This window comes from Panthera tigris, chromosome C2 (genome assembly GCF_018350195.1).
Source record: "Panthera tigris isolate Pti1 chromosome C2, P.tigris_Pti1_mat1.1, whole genome shotgun sequence".
Taxonomy (NCBI): Eukaryota; Metazoa; Chordata; class Mammalia; order Carnivora; family Felidae; genus Panthera; species Panthera tigris.
The window spans coordinates 55,369,051-55,388,794 of NC_056668.1; the positions used below are offsets into that span (position 1 = coordinate 55,369,051).

General features: G+C 38.8%; 1 protein-coding gene across 4 annotated transcripts in view; it reads right to left on the reverse strand.

Annotated features, from left to right (window-relative positions):
* MORC1 (MORC family CW-type zinc finger 1) overlaps positions 1–19,744 on the reverse strand; it is a 164,368-nt gene that overhangs the window by 51,545 nt on the left and 93,079 nt on the right. For all 4 annotated transcript variants that reach the window (XM_042956950.1, XM_042956947.1, XM_042956948.1 and 1 more), the window contains one exon: positions 17,196–17,334. In XM_042956950.1, coding sequence (XP_042812884.1) covers positions 17,196–17,334 — 139 coding nt within the window. The remainder of the gene's footprint in view (positions 1–17,195; positions 17,335–19,744) is intronic.

The window sequence follows — 19,744 nt, forward strand, 5'->3', positions numbered from 1 at the left end:
TTCCCACTGTGTTTATCAGAGTGATAATCTGCCTTTGTAATTCTTTCCAATTGTATGATTTATTTTTCCTATTTCTTCCTTGAGTTCTACCAAATCATTTTTTAACTGCACTGTTTCTTCGTATTTCAACATCTCTTCCTAAATACTTATATTTCTTCTTTGAGGTCTTCCTTCATAAAAATAACTTTTTAAAAAATATTTTTTACTAAGTAAAAACTTGTTTCTAAATGTGTGTGTAAAATTTCCTTCTGATCTGTGTCAACTTTTTTTACATTTCCAGCTATATTGAGATATAATTTGATATATAATTCATTGCACATAACTCAAGTGTACAATGTGATAAGATTTGACATATGTATAAAGTCATCATAATCATCAAGAAAATGAACATACTTATCATGCGCAAAAGTTTCCTTGTGCTCCTTTTGGCCCTCTCTACACCCCTTCCTACCCCCATCCAATCCATGGGCAACCACTGATCTGCTTTCTCTCAATATAGATTACCTTCATTTTCTAGAATGATTAAGTGGAATCAAAAATTATGCATTTTTTCTGGTTCTTTCACTGGGAAGAACTATTTTGAAATTAATATGTATTGTTGTGTGGATGAGTGGTTCATTCCTTTCTACTGATGAGTAGTATTCCACTGATTGGACAGACCATAATTTGTCTTTTGGGTGGTTTTAAATGTAAGCTTTTACATTTAAGCTTATGGCCCATTTCAAGATAATTTTAGTACTGAGGTAAGAGTCAAGGTCCATTATTTGGGGGACATAGGGCTATCCAAGGGTTTTGGTATCATTTGTTGAAAGGTTGCTCTTTCTCCCACTGAAACGTATTATTCCCTTTATTGAAAAACAACTGAACATATATGTGTGAGTCTATTTTTGGATTCTCATTCTATTGCTCTATTTGTCTCCTTTTACATCAATACCACACTGTCATGATTACTGCAGGTTTATAAGTCTTGAAATTAGGTAATGTCAGTCCACCAACTGTTCTATTTCAATGTTATTTTGATTACTGTTGGCATTGCACATGATTTGGGAACGTTTGCAATTTCTACCAAAAACAAATCTTGCATAAATTTTGACTGAGGTTGGGTTAAGTCTATAGACCAGTTGGGGAGAACTGACATCTTAACAATATTGGATCTGCAAACCCATGAACATAGGTTATCTCTCCATTTATTTGTCTCATGTAATTTTTTCAGCAATGTTTTATAGTTTCCAGTGTACAGGTCTTGCATATTTTTTTGTTAAATCTCTCCCTAAGTATTTCACATATTTTTTAAATTTTTTATTGACTCTCCTTCCTATAGTAGTTCATATATTTTAATGTTACTGTACATAGTATTTTTATTTCAATTTTCAATTTCTTGCTGCTAGTATGTAGAAATAGTTGATTTTTATATACTAATTTTGTGCCCTGCAACCTTGCTAAGCTCCCTTCACTAGTTTCAGTGCCTTTTTTATAGATACCATCTGACTTCGTACATAAACTGTCACAACTAAAAAGAAAAACAGTTTGCCTCTTCATCTGCAATCTGAATGTCTTTTGTTTCTTTTTCTTACTTTCTTTTTTCTTAGGTTTTTTAATTATTATCTCAAGGTAGTTAACATAGTCTTACTTTCAGGAGTAGAACCCAGTGATTCATCTCTTACATATGACACCCAGTGCTCATCCCAATAAGTGCCCTCCCTGATGCCCACCTGTTTACCATTTACCCCTCTCTCCCAACCACCACCCCCATCAACCCTCAGCTTGTTCTCTGTATTTAGGAGCCTCTTATGGTTTGCCTCCCTCTCTGTTTCTGTCTTATTTTTCCATCTCTTCCCCTGTGTTCATCTGTTAAGTTTCTCAAATTCCACACGAGTGAAATTATATGACATCTGTTTTTCTCTGACTTATTTCACTTAGCATAATATACTCTAGTTCCAACCACGTTGTTGCATCTTTTTCTTACTTTCTTGCACTGCCTAGAACTTCCTATCTAATGCTGAACTGTGGTGAGAGCAAACCTCCTTGGTTAATTCCTGATTGTAGGAGAAGACAATTTAGTTTTTCACTACAAAGCACAATTCTACCTGTCAGGGTTTTTTTGTAGATTTCCCTTTATCACATCGAGACAGTTTTCTTCTGCTCCTGATTTGATGTGAGTTTTTATCAGAAGTGGATGTAGTTGCTTCTTTTTTGTCGAATCATTTATATTTTACTGGGTTTTCTTTTTTTTTTCTTATGGATTCTTATTTTTATGTTATATATTTATATTGTGTCTTGTTCATATTTTACTGGAATCTTTTTTTTTTTCTTTTTGTATGACATCTTGTTTAGCTGCTATACTAGCTAATTTCTTAAACATATAAGAGTTAGGATTTCCAGGACTAGATCTTTCCCCGAGTTTTCTATAGAAAGGGAGGACAAGATTCTAGGCAAGTGTGCCCTCCACCCCAAGCCAAATTTCTTTTCTTCTCATCTCCACACATACACATACACACAGCTTCTGCAAATACAGCTTTTGAGTACTTTCATGTGCATTTCACATCTATTTCTATGAATCAGAGTAAGTCCAGTAGGGTTCTTGTTGCCTCCTGGCTAAAGTAGATGATGGCTAGAGCTTTTCCATCTCCAGAAGTACCCTTTTTCACTAAGAGTATTTGTATTAATTCTTTAGATGTGCTACTGCTAGGCTGTTTCTTCCACTTCTTTCCCCTGCCTCCTGTGGATTTCCTGTAGTATCTTGGCAGCTTCGAGCAGCCCCGAGAAATACTTTAGTATATATGTCTTCTAGTATGACTGAAATTTGAGTTCACATTTTTGTTTTCTGTTTTCCTTGTTGCTCTTAGAAGGCTTCCAGAAGTAGAATAGGAAAATGCTAAGTCTGTATAGCCACATTTATAGCAGAAGTCTCCGATTATAACACTTCTACCTCCCTTTATCATGGTATGGTTCACACTTAGTTGTATGCTAACATGCATGTCTCTCTCGATAGATTGGAAACTTCCAAACACATGTTTTATGTGCAATACCTAACAATGTTTAGCACTTTACAGGTACTCAATAAAATGTTGATGATTGAAAAGATAAAGAGATGCCCCCGGAGCCCATAGCTCATCTATTCCACACAGTTGAAACACTGCCACAAGCTTATTCTACATGCATAATACGACTACTTCTCACTCTTGTTGGATATTATCGCCTCTTTGAGATGCTTTGCATTAAATGCCCGTATACACTCTCTTCCAATGCTTGCATCACCCTAGGATGAGTTTTGTTCCTGATACCACAAAATGGATCGAGCCTAGCCTAGTAACACTATATGTATGATACAGTTCAATTATTTAGGTTTGTATCATTTTGGGTACTGGCTTAAAGATCATCACTTTTTGCTATATAATTTTATTGTAATGACTTTCAACCTCTACTAATCACATCACTAAACTAAAATTGTGAGTAAACAAAAACTTTTATAAATTCCATAAACTTTCCTCTTCTATATTAATTTCAGAGTTGTGTTTCCGCAGAACTTTAGACATTACAGAAAAACACAGCAAAAATTAAAATGTCTCAACTACACTTTGAACAGAAACACATCAATAATGCTAGTCAAATAAAATATTTTAAGGCGATACAGAAGCCAATACCAGACACTGAAATGACCTCCAGATGCCAGTAGTAATGCCTCCAGATGAAGGCAAAATTCACTCATAATTGGAAAAACACAGTAGTAGTTAGGGGAAGAGGCATTCAAAGATAGCCACACTGAATATCTTCCTTTCGCTGCATGGCTCTATACCCAGAAAGTTTCACTACAGTCAATGAACCATTTCACTGTATCTACAGTAAAGGTACACCATATCCTTAATATGTTGGGTCCAATTCTCTTATGAGTCCTGTTTTATCTTTCTCCTTAATTTCATCACATACTTCACCGTGGAATTCCAGGAACTGCTCAAATTAAGTGAACTTACACCGATCTTTCTGTCCCTTAAACACTATCCAGCTCTGAAATCCTTTTGCTTCCTTATAATTTACAGTTCTTCTATTTCTCTCAGGATTATTAATGTTCTTCATAGCTACTGAAACTTTTATTCCTTCAGTTCTTCTCTTTTCTCTCAATCTGCCACACCCCCTCTTGGCTTCCTTTCCATTCCCCATTCTGCCTGAGATAAACAGTTCATCACTTCAGCTATGCTTGGCCACACCCAACACAATAAACCCCAGCCTTAAATCAATCAGATCATTGATCATTTTCCCCGTGTGCTCAGCAATTTCAGGCTGTAAAGTTTGCATTACTTTTGAAAACACACCATTAAAAAAGGCCTGGTTCTCATCCTCTCTGGACTTATTGTTTTATTCATCCTTGGTTAGCTTCTGTGCCCCTTGACAAAGGTTGTTTCAAATCTTCATCATACTCTGTACACAAAGCTTGCCTCTTTCACCATCAGCAGATGGCCCTGACTCTTCTTTAGAAAAAAACAAAACTAGGTATTAGGTGTGTATGAATCCCCTGACATTCTCTCCCACAATCTCAGAGGGAAAAAATGTCTCTCCTCTTACCCTAACTTAAACTCTCTAACTGCGTCCAAGTAATCCTTCCTGTCTTTGCTGAAATCTTTCTGTATCAGTCAGGCCTCACGTGTGCTATGAGTCTCACTGGCTCCCTTCTTAGTCCAGAAACATTGTCAAACTTCTCCTAACTACAAATTTACCTCAACCCTACCCCCCTAACCCTCTAGCTACAACCCTTTATTTCTCTGCCCCTTCAATACAAACTTTCTTTTAAGAGTAGCTTATTACTCATGGCTCCCACTTCTTTCCTTTCTGACCCCTCAACCTACCTGGCTTCCTCTCTGAAACTTACTTCATTTATCTGAGCAGTGGCCTTTAAATAAAAACCAATGGATCAAGACAATGAGAAGATATGCCACAGACTTGGAGAAAATATTTACACAAGAAACATCTTATAAACAATGGTTTTCCAAAATATATGCAAAAAGCAAATCTCTTAAAATTCAGTCAATAAGAAAACAATCCAATTTAAACATAAGCCCAAAATCTTGAGAGTTCACCAAAGACACACAGATGGAAAATAAGTATATTAAAATATGCTCCACATCACAGGCCATCAGGGAAATGTAAATCAAAACGACATCGCTGCACATCTATTAGAGTGGCCAAAATCTAAAACATTGAACACCAAATGCTGGTGAAGATGTGGAGCAACAGGAGCCATTGTTCACTGTTGGTAGGAAAGCAAAATGGCACAGCCACTCTGGAAGACAGCTTGGCAGTTTCTTAGAAAGCTAAACAGACGATCCAGCAATAGCGCTTCTTGGTGTCTGCCCAAAAGAGTTGAAAATCTACATCCAAACAAAACTTCCACATGGATGTTCATAGCGGCTTTATTTAAAATTTCCCAACCTTGGAAGTAACTAGGATCTACTCTGGTAGGTGAACGGATAAACTGGTGTATCCAGACAATGAAATATCATGCAGTGATAGGAAGAAATGAGCTATAAAACCATGAAAAGATATAAGGAAACTTAAGTGCATATTACTACGTGAAAGAAGCCAATCTAAAAAGTCTACATACGATTTATGACTCCTCCTACACAACATCCTGGAAAACACAAAACTATGGAGACAGTAAAGAGATCACAGGTTGCCAGGGGTTGAGTGGAAAGAGATAAACAAAGCACAGAGTAAGTATTTTTAGGGCAATAAATATATTCTGCATGGTACTATGACAGGTATATGTCATCATCCATTTGTTCAAACCCATAGATTGTACACCAATAGTGAACCTTAAGGATCTATGGACTTTGGGTAATTATGACATGTCAAAGTAGGTTCACCAATTATAACAAATGTACCCCTCTGCTAGGGGATATGGATAATGGGGGAGGCTATGAATAATGTGTGGGGGCATGGGGTGTATGGGAAATCTCTGTATCTTCCTCTCAACTTTACTGTAAACCTAAAACTACACTGAAAAACAAAGAAAACCTTTTTAAAAATGTGGATTTAGTGCAGTGCCCGGATCATAATAAATACAGAGGTAATACTTGCACACTTAATTTAATAATTCAGCAGAATTAAAGGCAAAAGACCAAAACAAAACACTAAAAAGTAAGATTAGAAAAAAGTTTTCTAAAGCATTAAGACAAAAAGTAGGGTATTTTAGTTTTATCTATCAAAATATCTTCTGTGGAGACAGGGATAACATATAATTAGCGAACTAAAATAAATTGGCACATGTTAAGTGTGTTAAATGAAATTGACCTTAATGAAAAATGTTACTAGTTCCTCCAAAAGTTTTCCCTCCTTAATTAGCGACAGGTATTTCTACTGATAGATGCATTTCTACTAATAGATGGATGAAGATTACTTATGGAATTGACCTATAATTCTTTAAATATAGTTTTTAAAATCATTTATATGCTTTTTTATTTTAAAAACCCATTTTTACATCTTTAATTGCATATTTTATAGAACGGAAATCTATATAACTGTTAACCTGCTTTAAATTCTGTCTCATTTACTTAAGGAGTTTACTAACAACAGCATTTTTTTTTTAAATCATCACCATCATCTCCAGACTTCAAAGAATCATTATCAGCCTGGAAATCTTGCTAATATCAGTTATTTATTTTTATATGACACATATAAACTCTCCCAGAAAGACTCTTAAATTTCTTTACATGTTTGGAAAGCCCTGAAAATCATAGACTGAATCAGCAAAAGCTGCATAAGATGAAGTGTCAGAAAAGCGGAAAAGCTGAGGGATCCTCAACCCGGGAATGTCTGTGGTATCTAAGAATCATCTGGGGAGCTAAGTAGAAATGCAGATTCCAAGGCTTAAGTCCCCAAGAATCTTGTTCAGTCAGTCTGGCAGATCCCAGGGAATTCGTATTTTTCAAACATGTGACATTGTCATTCAGATGGCCCAATCATCACAGACTCACAGACCTGGAAGGCTGAGGAATCTCCCTTATAATAGTATCTGTGCTTTGTGATGCTACAGAGAAAATACTTTTATGTATCCATACCATCAGGGCTTTCTGATCGAATTTTACTAAAACTTGAGACCTGGGATAGAAGAACAAACCTAGGAAATTAATTTATGACTAATTATTAGTGAGAGAGCATCTCCAAAGAGATTTACCTCCTTGAAGGTATGTGTTTACATTTTGAGGGAGGAATGGAATTGGAGACGGTGTGGACATTGCCTGGGTTGTAAAGGCTGGAGAAGTTAGTCTTATCTTGCCCTAGAAAGACTTATTTATATTTCAAAGGGAAGAGTAAGAATTCAGGATCCCTCCCAAAGAGCAAAGGGTTACATGCGTATGGAGGGGAATAGACAGATGGCTGTTTCTCTCCTATATAAACTTCCAGATTCTCCCCTCCCCAACCCCCCTTTCAGAGTTCTTTACCAGGAGTACAAATTCTGGTATATGTAGGACAACATCTGATCTGACTCATCTCATCCATTGCTTCAGGGATACAAATTAGGGCAAATGGGAATCAGCGCAATTATTTGCTATAATTAAATAATAATTTTCTTTGCTCCAGAAACCTCATGTTTGCATTCAGAATAAAATTAATAAATATAGATATTTAAAACTTAACAGCTTGCAAACAAAGATGGCAATATTCACACGCTCTAAAATTGGATGGGTCTTTGTGAACATCCAGCTTAATCCCCTTCTTTTTACTGAGTTAGGGGATACTAAGATCAAGGACTAGAGACTTCAGGCAGGCCTGAGGTCTGCTGCTTTTATAAAAAAGAGCTGGGACCTGCAGTTAAAGATCCTGACACCAGGCCAGTGCTGCCTACCACATTCAGCTGCCTCCACCATCTTTAAAGAGCCCCTAAAGGGGCGCCTGGGTGGCTCAGTCGGTTAAGCGTCTGACTTCGGCTCAGGTCATGATCTCACAGTCTGAGTTCGAGCCCCGCGTCGGGCTCTGTGCTGACAGCTCAGAGCCTGGAGCCTGCTTCAGATTCTGTGTTTCCCTCTCTCTCTGACCCTCCCCTGTTCATGCTCTGTCTCTCTCTATCTCAAAAATAAATAAAACATTAAAAAAAATTTAAAAAAAATAGAATAAAATAAAGAGCCCCTAAACATCTTCCCTCTATACCGTCTTCCAGAGAGATCACTGCCCTCCAAATCTGCCTAATAGAGACGGAGTTCCTCAAAAAGAAAAATTATGATTGCTGTTAGCTATTAATTTCTCAATTTCTCCCACGCTGAAGAGCTATCAATCCAAACTGAAAGCAAGATATCAGAGAGGTTCAAACAGCTTTGAAATAAGAATCAATCTCCTATTCTAAGTGTATCTGTATTCCTGTCTTGTTTATGTGACTTAAGCCAAGAAAGGCACATGCCTGATTAACAGTAAGGGGTCTGGAGCTTGACTGTGTCAGATTCTCTGGCTTCCTAACTCCACTTGGCAAGTTCCTTCTCTGCACCTCAGTTTTCTTTTCTATGAATGAGGAATTATAAAAGCATAGGAGTGTCATAGGGTTTAAGTGAGTCAGTACACTTACAGCACCTCTAACAGTGGCACATTATAAGCACTATTGTCATTCAATCCTTCCATTCATCCTTCTCCTTTAAACTCCTCATCTATTTAACGTGTGCAGTTAATCATTCAGAGTAGTTTTAGAATTCACCAAAATATATACGATTATGGAAATCTTGGGGAAGAAATTGAAGAGGAGAAAGGAATTGGAAACCCAAAAAATATGCAATTATCATTTACTACAAAAACCCTGTGGCAATCAAATGGCACAGTATATGCAGAAACAAGTGGCAGATAAACCATGAAGCAAATGAGGCTTTGGCTTCAGGACCCCTCTTCAACACAGACCCCTTCCAAGGCTCTGCCCCCAACTTCATATTTATAAATTTTGTGATTTATTTGACTGGGGGGAGGGGCACGAAACTATACAAACCTCAAGGTCCAAAAAAACTAGATCTGCCTGTGTTCAGAAACATTTTAAGTAATAGTTATTTTCAAATGCCAGGAATAATTACCAATGGTCTTGGCTAGAAGACCTCCTTGAGGATTCTCTGAGTAGAGGAAGGATGATTCTAGACCATCAGAAAGGAAAGGTCATAGCAAATAACAATTAATTCTCTGGATCTGGATTAGAGCCCCCAGGTGTGTCAATACACCACCCTGTGTAAGAAAGCTGGGTCTGGGGCGCCTGGGTGGCTCAGTCGGTTGGTTAAGCGTCCGACTTCGGCTCAGGTCATGATCTCGCAGGTCCGTGAGTTCGAGTCCCGCGTCGGGCTCTGTGCTGACCGCTCAGAGCCTGGAGCCTGTTTCGGATTCTGTGTCTCCTTCTCTCTCTGACCCTCCCCCATTCATTCCCTGTCTCTCTCTGTCTCAAAAAATAAATAAATAAATAAATATACGTCAAAAAAAATTAAAAAAAAAAAAGAAGACTGGGTCTGGGCAAGCAAGACTGACTGAAGAAGGGCACGGTTAAAGCACTTGCTGGTTAAGGACAAGGTAGAAAATAGAGATTACATCTGAACTTCACTCAAGCCTATAGGAGTTAGGCCAGAGGAAGGAACCAGACTCAAACCAAGAATACAATCAGGTAGAAAAGGCTTAACAACGATAAATCAAGAGGCATAAGATGTGGGGCCAGACTTCAAAATCAGAACAATTGTGGAATACAGTTCCTTAAACTGAACTGAAAATGTGAAGCTGGGTCCTGAGTAAGAGGGGAGATTAGGACTAACAAGATGAGAAATGAGATTCAAGCTGAGAGGGAAAGATTCAGGAGTGGATTCCGGAGTGTTGGTGCTCAGGGGTACAGATTCAGAGATACCGGGTTCCTTTAGAAGGGACCAGTGAGTAGCCTGCTTTGGAAGGAAGCCAAATATCTGTACCTTACTCTGAGCAGTGAGGAAACAGCCCCCGCAGTGCTTCCAGGGTACCAGGCAGCCTCTGATTATCCCTAAAGAGCATGCACACTAATTGAGAACTGGTTGTACATGCAGTTCAGGTGCCCAAGAAATTTTTATAGGGCAGAGATCTAATAGGTATACTTGCACTAAAATCCAAATTAATATTCCCTCCAGTGAAAATCATTTCACACGACACACCTGAACGTCTACTCTCTCCATCTCTGTAGATGTGAACAGGAATGACTGACATGCAGAGTGTGGGATGAAATGTGGCAAGACTGCCTGCCCTCGTCAGTAGTCAAAGCTACTTCTGTCCTTCTCAGAGCAAGAAGTTCCCTTTGGACTCACATTCCTATTGGTCCTCAGCAGCTGCACTGGTCATGTTTGTGAAACCCAGGAGCAGACAATAGATGGTATTTCTCGGTCCCAATCTTCAGGGCATAATAGGGTGATTTATGAAGTCAGGAAGAGGGACTGTCCTGGGCCCCTCAGACGACACTGCTCCCTGAAGGGGTTCTGCTCTGGCTGTTCTGATGTGCATCTAACTACTGGCGCTGTCCCAGATTGCTTAGTAAACCACAGTGTTGTTCTGTCATGTAGTGTGACATCAGCTCCTCAGGAAAAGACGAGTTAGAAAATAATTTGGACAGGGTGTCCGGGTGACTCAGTCAGTTGAGTGTCAGACTCTTGATTTCGGCTCAGGTCATGATCCCAGGGTCATGGGATCGAGCACCGTGTCGGGCTCAATGCTCAGTGAAGCTTAAGATTCTCTCTCTCCCTCTGCCCCTCTCCTCTGCTTGTGTTCTTTCTCTATAAAATAAAATACAATATAATAAAATAAAATAAAGATGAAATGAAATGAAATGAAATGAAATGAAATGAAATGAAATGAAATGAAATGAAATGAAATATAATTTGGACAAGCAATTCAAGTTAAGAAGGTGAACATCTTCTGTTGGACATCTATTTTACCCAATACTGAGCCAGGTGTGGTGGTGGGAGGTATACAAGAGAAAGAACATGTGATATCTACCCTCAAGGAACTTCTAAACTAGTTCAACATAAACAATTCACTTAACGTCTCGTTTGCTATGCTGTGAACACAGGGCCCACAAGTGTGAATATATTATGCATTATCCCTTTCGGAAAAACAACACATCACCACAGAGAAATGAGATCTTTGTAGCAAGAGTAATAAAGTAAAATATTTCAACTACAGTGAATATAATAGCTTCTTGTTAGACAAGGGTCTTTAGGTATCATAAATTTTAGATCATGGCAGTTTATGTAAGAAGACTGAAAAGTACTCTTGATGAATAAATATATTTTCTAAGGCATCTGTCTCCATGGTTATAGAGATTTGAAATCTCAGCATCCTACACAATAATGACACATTTAAAAGATTAAATTCTAAATGGGAAAATGCATTCGTACTCTTCATTACAAAGTTGTGTTCAGATATGCCATTTCAATTTGAAAAACACAGCTAAAAGTTCAGGAAGCCTTTCTTGCTCCACATTTACTGCTAAAACAACCAATGTGGGAACTGTCAGATTATACTATTTCATTTTTTTGTGTCCACGTGAGCACCACAAAAGAACAGAATGCTGTTGCTGGAATTCCTTTTTAACAGGCATGACATTTTACACAGGCTCTTCACTTGATGCAAAGACCATGAACATGACAAATTAAATCCAAATACAGTCTCTGTATTCCCATCCAAATGCCACACCTTATTTTGACCAAGTGTAAGAACATTTTGGTCTCCAAAATGTACACAGAAAGTGTTAAGTCTAACTTTTGTAGAGTGAACCAACTCAACCAAATGAAAACTAATTATTTTTGTACCTATTTGTGAAGAGTTATGCATAAATCAGATTATTCCTTTAACCTTTCATTCATTGTTTGGTAAATACTTATTACGTTGAAAGGTCCAGGCCTAGGTATTTGGGGGAACGCAAGGATGAATAAAAATGGTCCCTTCTTTCTAAAAGTTTATAGTCTAATATAGGAGACAGAACAGATACACAAATAACTATTGTACCAAGTACAAAGTAAAACATGTTCTAAGAAAGACCCATTAAGGACAAAGAGAACTGGAAAGAAGACATTTTTACAGGGAGAGAATGAGAAAAGACTTCATACAGAGAATGATATTTTTAGATCTTGAAGAGCTAAAAAAGAGACAAAGGCCACTCCAGACCAAATGGAAGGATCATAGGCACTCAGAGCAGCATGGAAATGGAGAATACACCTAAGGACTAAGGCCAGCTCAGGGCAATTCCCATAGAGGGGAAGAAACTACAGATGACCTCTGAACAACACAGGGGTTGGGCCGCCAACCCCTACAGAGCTGAGAATCTTCAACTAACTTTTGACTCCCCTAAAACTTAACCACTAATAGCATATTGTTGACTGGAAGCCTTAGTGATAACAGTCAAATTAAAACATGCTTTGTATGTTAGATGTATTAAATACTGTACTCTTACAATAAGTATACTAAAGAAAAGAAAATGTCATTAGTTAAATAAGGAAGAGAAAATACACTTACTGTGCTCTACTGTATTTATCAAAAAAAAAAAAAAAATCTGCACAAGTGGACCCGCGCAGTTCAAATCCATGTTGCTCAAGGGTCAACTGTACTGCCAGGAAAGCAAAGAGAGTCAGATTAGAGAGAGCCTAGCGTGTAGGATAAGAAATTAATATTAGTCAGAAAATACTCAGGCAGAAAGACCTACAGGATGCGCAAGTGATACAGCACACACCACAAAAACACGTATGATATAAATACAGACTCATTAACATTATTTATGTACAAAGGGGTAAATGTAGAGTAGGCTTTATTCAGGGAATCAAGTTATGATCTGTGTTCTAATAACTGAAGGCATTAAGTGGATTTAAGGTGGTACCAAAAAACCCTGAATGAGATGTACCGAAAGCTATATTCCACGTGCATGATTATGATGCAATCGTCCTTATGACACAACGGGAGGTAGATGAAAATCTAACCTGTGACTTAAAGCTCATAAAGGGGCACACTTGAGGAGTGGAAAGTTTCTCAAATGCAGAGAAACTGATTTTGTAACTCTATGGCTTTAACAATTATTGTCTAGGTTTACTGACAAACAGAATAACAATTATCCAGATAACACACCACATAGTAGCAGAGCCATCAAGTGACACAATGAAAATGAAAATGCTTTATCGTTTGGCCAGCAGGTGGCACTTGTCACTTGCTATAGAAACAGCGGGTAATGTGGAATGAAGTTGAAACATGGAGTTAGGAACAGATTATTCATTCATCTATTCAGAAAGGAGAAAGAGTGGAATGGGCGTTTCAGAAGCACAATTTATAAAGAGGGTTTTGGGTTGCTGACGCAGCTTATGAACTGTGTACACATAGTTCATTAGGTATTTTCCTAAACAGATATTTTGCAACGTAGCGGTCTGTTGCCTTTGTAAATGTTCTTATGTCCTTTCTGTCTGTATTCAACCTTATGAGAATGTGAGCAGATCCGTGCTGACATTAGACAAAAAGGAAACAAACTCCAACTTCATCATTTAAAAATGTGCAATTGATTCAAATTATTGAACGCCTTTGAACTTTACTTCCCTCTTTTGCTGTAACTGATATGACTGCTATGTTGCAGGGATTACATAACATACCAACTGTGGAAACGATATCTGTGGACTTAGCTACTTCATTTTCTCCTAGAGGACAAGATCTAACCATTGAGACACCTCTTTTACCAGAACAGTTTTCTGACCCACTGTGAGTATCCTCTAGCTCAGGTAGGCGGTACTCCTAGAGGTTAGTCACTCATCATACCGGTAGGGTGTGTGAGAGGTGGACATGAGCCTGTAGCTCCGGAACCATCATACTCTCTCTCCTACAATTATTTTACCACTCCTGGTTGTCAGTGATACAAAACCCAGAACCACAGAATCTAAGATCCAGAAAGGTCTTTGATTGACCTAGTGAACTTTTCATTTTCCAGATCAGGATGCCTTCAGCCATGAAAGATGAAATACAAGAGAACACGAAATGGGATGTGCAGATTTAGGTCATTTTTATATTTGCTTCCCAGTCTGGTCAGCGCATAAGTAGGCACTAGTAATGGGAGGCAGGGAGGGAGAACAAGAGGCGGGCAAACCATAATTACACGGCATGTATCTTATTACTTCCCGATATTGAATGAATGGGCACCACCAGTAGACATAGTGAATCATAGTCATACACTAACCAGTTCCTGATTTTCCAGTGATATCTACCCCACACCTGAATCATGTCTGCACTTCACCTGAATGGCACTAAGGCCCTATTTTTCTGGGCACCCTTGCCCATGTTATATTCTAACAGAACTTCATCTGAAAGGTGGTCAGGAAGAGAGTAATTCACAATGACTATTGGGCAGTTTTGAGTCTTGTTTCTGGCATCTGGCAGCTATCACCAAAATACAGTTTTTTGAATACTTTCATGGGTTATTTTTGTGAAAGGGGAATTGAGGTCACCTTCCAGAGGTCTTCTATTCAGCAATTACCATATTTTATAATGAGTTACACAGTTTTTAAAAGAGAGACATGTCACACAGATGCTGAGTCTATTTTTTAAAATATATAAGTTTAGCATGTAATTTAGAGGATTGGCACCATGAAGGAACAAGTCAGTGCTAATCTCCAAGTCTTCGTTTATAATGTTTTTCTCACCTAGAATGCCTGCCCGGTCATTTCCCTCTCTTCACCCTAAATAAACTTCAAGACACAAGTTAATTGCCGTTCCTTCTTTTTTTTTTTTTTTTTAATTTTTTTTAATGTTTATTTATTTTTGAGAGAGGAAGAGACAGAGTGCAAGCTGGGGAGGGGCAGAGAGAAAGAGGGAGACACAGAATCCGAAGCAGGCTCCAGGCTCCAAGCTGCCCACACAGAGCCCAATGCGGGGCTTGAACTCACGAACCTTGAGATCATGACCTGAGCCAAAGTCAGATGCTCAACCAACTGAGCCACCCAGGTGCCCCTGCCATTCCTTCTTTGAACCTTTTTTTGACTGAAGCTGCCCCACTCTCTCCCTGTAATAAACCTCTATCGTAGTTTCAGTTATGATCAGACAAGTACTGAACTAGTATTATGTTACAGTGGTTACTAATTTTCTTTTTTTTTAAGTTTATTTATTTTGAGAGAGAGAGAGAGAGAAAACCCCAAGCAGGCTCTGTGCCACCAGCACAGAGCGCATTGTGGGACTTGAACTAATGAACTGTGAGATCAAGACTTGAGCTGAAACTAAGAGTTGGACACTTAACCAACTGAGCCACCCAGGCACCCCTGGTCACTAATTTTCAAACAGCTGTTAGACTCGGTCTGCAAAAGGACTGTTTATTATCTGAACGTGTGTTCTATTATTGATTCAACAACTATTTATTGAGTACTTACTACTTGCCAGGAACAGTTCTCGGTAACAGATTTACAGTAAACAAAACCAAGGTTATCCCTGAGCTCACAGAGCTCATGCTGTGGTATTAGAGTTACTCTGTATTTCCCACAATGCCTAGCATGGGACAGACCCAAAGGCAAGTGTGTGCTCAATGATCACCTCAAAATTAACTGGTTGCCTACGGCTGGTGAACCTTAAACAAAGCTTTCCTTGATTAGCTCCAAAACAGGGTCAGCTAAGGGCACTGAGTGTTGAAAGTGAGTTGAATATGTTAAGATTATTTTCACAAAAGAGGACGAGGAGGGTGAGGATTCTTACATCCTTTGAACTGATGGCAGCAAGTCTCTATGCAAGTACCGCTAAAGTTCTTTGTTTAAATTTAAAACAGACTGAATCTATAAACCTGGATCAAATTCGTTATGAAAAACTCAACTACCAAGAAAGAAAGAATAAGCAGAATGGATGGCCCAAATGTTACTCCAACAGCTACCATCAAAATCTCTACCTAGTAAGAATAAAAGAGCCAATACTAAACAAACAAAAGGGTAATTTAAGTCTTTGCAACTGGCAACTGTTACTATCCAAGGGTCAGCTCTGACCTCCATTGGAAAGAAAAAAGTATCCAGAGACTGCAATAAAGATAGAATCAATTCAGGATATGCTGTCTGTCTTCACAAATCTACAGGAGTAGTAAACAAGAAATGAAAAACAAATGAAGACATTCCACATAGGAAAGATCACTGTACCTACTTGTTGATTAAAATAACTGCAGGCTATGATACCTTTACTTCTGACCTGTGTTATCAAACCCACGACTAGAGGCTCTAAGAACTGTAGAAATTTTCACCAGTTTCAGGGGACAGGGAATGCTTAGGAGAATATGTTTGTAAAGCGACTCTCAGTCAGGTCTTCCTGAGAGACCCAGAGACTACAGACTAACAGGAAGGGCCATGTTTCTTTGGTTGTGATTCGAAGTGGTGGCTGGGCTGATCTGCACAGCAGATCCCTAGCAAAGTGGGAGAGGTAAGAAGATGAAATGAGGTGGAGAAGAAAGTTTATCTTCTAAAAAGCACAGGGAGACACATAATAATAAGGTATTAAGCCTGAGGATCATTCTTCCTGCTCCATAAGAGAATTTTCTATTCAAGTATTTTATTTCCTGACATTTACAGAGAGGTCAACACATTTGGACATATGCTGCTGACCTCCTCAGGTTCTATTTGAGGAAGTTGACAGGCTATATTTAAAAATGCTGGATTTGGGTGTTAAATCTATAAAGTAAACAGAGATCTAATTCCTTTATTAGTTAAGAGATTAAAATAATATTTCTGCATGCCACTTTTTCTTTCACTTGAAATTGTCATGGTTTCTTACATTTACTGATAGTAATGTCTTATTTATTGAATTTTCTTAACAATTAAGTGACATTGAGTTTCTATATTAATAGGCTAATATTTTTTAAAAGACCAATTCTTCACCTCAAAAACCGACTCTCAGGGAAGAGCACAATCTTGGGAAACATACAGACTTATGCCCCAGTCTTGACCATGTCGCCTATACCAGACTCTATGTGAATTTGTAGGTGGAAATAAATCTTCCTATTCCTCACGTGCACTGCTGTGTAGATGGGCTTAAATGTCACAGGTAGTATTTTTTTTAACAACTCACCTCCCTTTCTGAGCCCCTGGGGCACTGTGCTCCCTCCCAAACAGTCCTTAGCCCCAAAATGAAAAGCAGGTGACAAAAAAAGAAGGAAACAACCACCTTAGTTCATGTGCACACATAAAACCAACAGCTCAAAGAGTTTGGGTAGATTTTGGAAAGAATTAACAACAGCTCACCTGTGGCTGCTGTTCTGCCAGTCGATTGTGGTACCTTTGGACTGCCTCTCGAAGTTGTTTCTCTTTCTCATTTTTTGATGGTGACACTCTGCTCATGGTGCCCAGGGGGATGGAAGGTAGGCTTTCTGCCTGATGACAACTTCACGATCAACAAGAAACAACATCAGGAGGAAATATCAAACTGTTTATTGTCTGTGAAAGATGACTTAATTCTATGAACAGATACTCCTTACGCCTTATATCCAAAACGTGACTACAAAGGAAGAGCACTGTATTGATGACTTTTGGCAATACATGACATTACGTCTCCAGCCTGCATGGAAAAGAGCTTAAGGGAAAATGTGGAGGGTGGTATATTTACAAGAATGGGAGAACCTTCATTACTTTACCAATGCTTCATTTATCCTGCATTATCATGAAATGAGGCCTTTTGCAAAGATGTCCTCAGATAATTGAAGCTTATCTCATTATTGCCAAACATTTTTTCCCCAAGAAACTTTGGAGAGAAATCTCCATGTCTCTCTTAATGACACCAAATAATTCTGCTCTGGAACACATGGATCCCTTGTTTGAGAACTCAGGAGGGCTGTGAAGCACTGTGACCACTGTGGTGCCATGCAGTCACTCAGTCACAGCCTTGGGGGCTTACGGAGCCGTGCACAGCCCTTCATCACCGATCAGCCCCACACCCTGGCTGCAGCGTGCTCCCAGCTCCCGCCCTTCTCTCCCTGCTGTTGTGGTAAACACACTTGCAGGGGCCTCTGTGCTGCCCAGTCTTACTGCTGTGCTGTTTCTAATCACTAGTTGGTTAACACACGTAGTATATAATCAAGTAGAACTGTATGTAAATGAACAGTAGGCAGACCGTGGACAAGAGCCTCCCCCGTTATGGTTCCATAAAAATACTAACCACCTTTGAAACATATGGCTTGGGAGGTTTGGGGTATTTTGTTTTGTTTTGTTTTGTTATTTTCCTACTCTTGGTCACATGGCTATGTTCTGTAGACTTGAGTTAGCCAAACTATAAAAAAATTGATATATGATATTGTTTCTCTTGATAGCAAGGCTTGTCAAGGATAAAAAGTTCAACTCCCACCAGGCATGGCTTTTAGTCAGGGCATGACTGGGCATGTTCAGAAGTGGGGCAAAATGTCAAGGTGAATTCTGAGAGCCTGTTTTACACGAGGGTTTTTCTCTTATTTACACGAACCAAAAATAAGGGGGAAGGGACAAAGTTTGTATGAAATAAATGTGTTGTGAAGCTGGGACAGGAAGGAGGGGGCCAAGATTAGGGCCTTCTCCCAGCTGAAACAGTGCTGGAGAAGCAGAGCTGATCAAACCCATGATTTGTGTTTTTCAGGGCTTCAGGGTATATTTTTCTTGCCCCTTAGGAGAAGGGAGTGAGGAACTGTGGTCAAATTCAAGCAGGACTGTGAAAAAGCACTTAATTCTACCCACATATGGTATTCGCTGTTATTGTGAGTTTCAAACAGAGGAGGCAACTAAACAAATCAGGGGGTATCTACTATATGTACAGCTACCTGCAGTGCTGATTTGAAGACATCTGTGGGGTGGTACCTATAGAGGTTTCTATTTTGAGCAAAAACCCTGTGGCAACGTGCAGTTTTTATTCAGAAAAGAATAACCTCAAGTATTTTAATAAAACACAATCCTGTCAATTATCTTTAGTTAAAGATTTTGGGAAGCAAATTAAATTTTAACTTGCAACACGACCCATGAATATTTTTAAATATCGTTCTCACAATGCAGACTTCTTTGGTTCAGTCAAATGATAAGCATCATTCTTACCCTGTTGGTGATCCCCATTTATAAATGCAGATAAACACAGAGCATGAATGGAATGGAAGTATACTGATACCTATTTCTCAGCTACTGTGATAAAAAATGTCTAGCCTCCCTCAGAAGAAGACAAAAGAAAAGAAAAGAGAGAAAAAAAAAGAGGTTAGAGAGGGAGAGAGCCAAAGCATAAGAGACTCTTAAAAACTGAGAACAAACTGAGGGTTGATGGGGGGTGGGAGGGAGGGGAGGGTGGGTGATAGGTATTGAGGAGGGCACTTTTTGGGATGAGCACTGGGTGTTGTATGGAAACCAATTTGACAATAAATTTCATTTTAAAAATAAAAATAAAGTGGAAACGAAAAACAGGCTCTGGTGGTCCAAAAAAGAATGGTTTCATTTTACCTGCTGGGTCAACTCTGAATACTACCATTTGTAAAATGGTATGTTTTGTCACTATAGCGTATATAACTGGCATTAGGCTTCCTGAAATATAAAAGGATGCCTTCAGAATCTAAAAAAACAAGACAAACGAATACATAAAAAGCAGAATCAGACCTATAGATACAGAGAACAAACCGACAGTTGCCAGAGGGAAAGGGGTGGGGCATGGGCAAAATGGGTGAAGGGCAGTGGGAGATACAGGCTTCCAGTGATGGAATGAATAAGTCTCAGGCATAAAAGGTACAGCGTAGGGAATATAGTCCACGATACTGTAATAGTGTTGTATGGTGAGGGATGGTAGCTACACC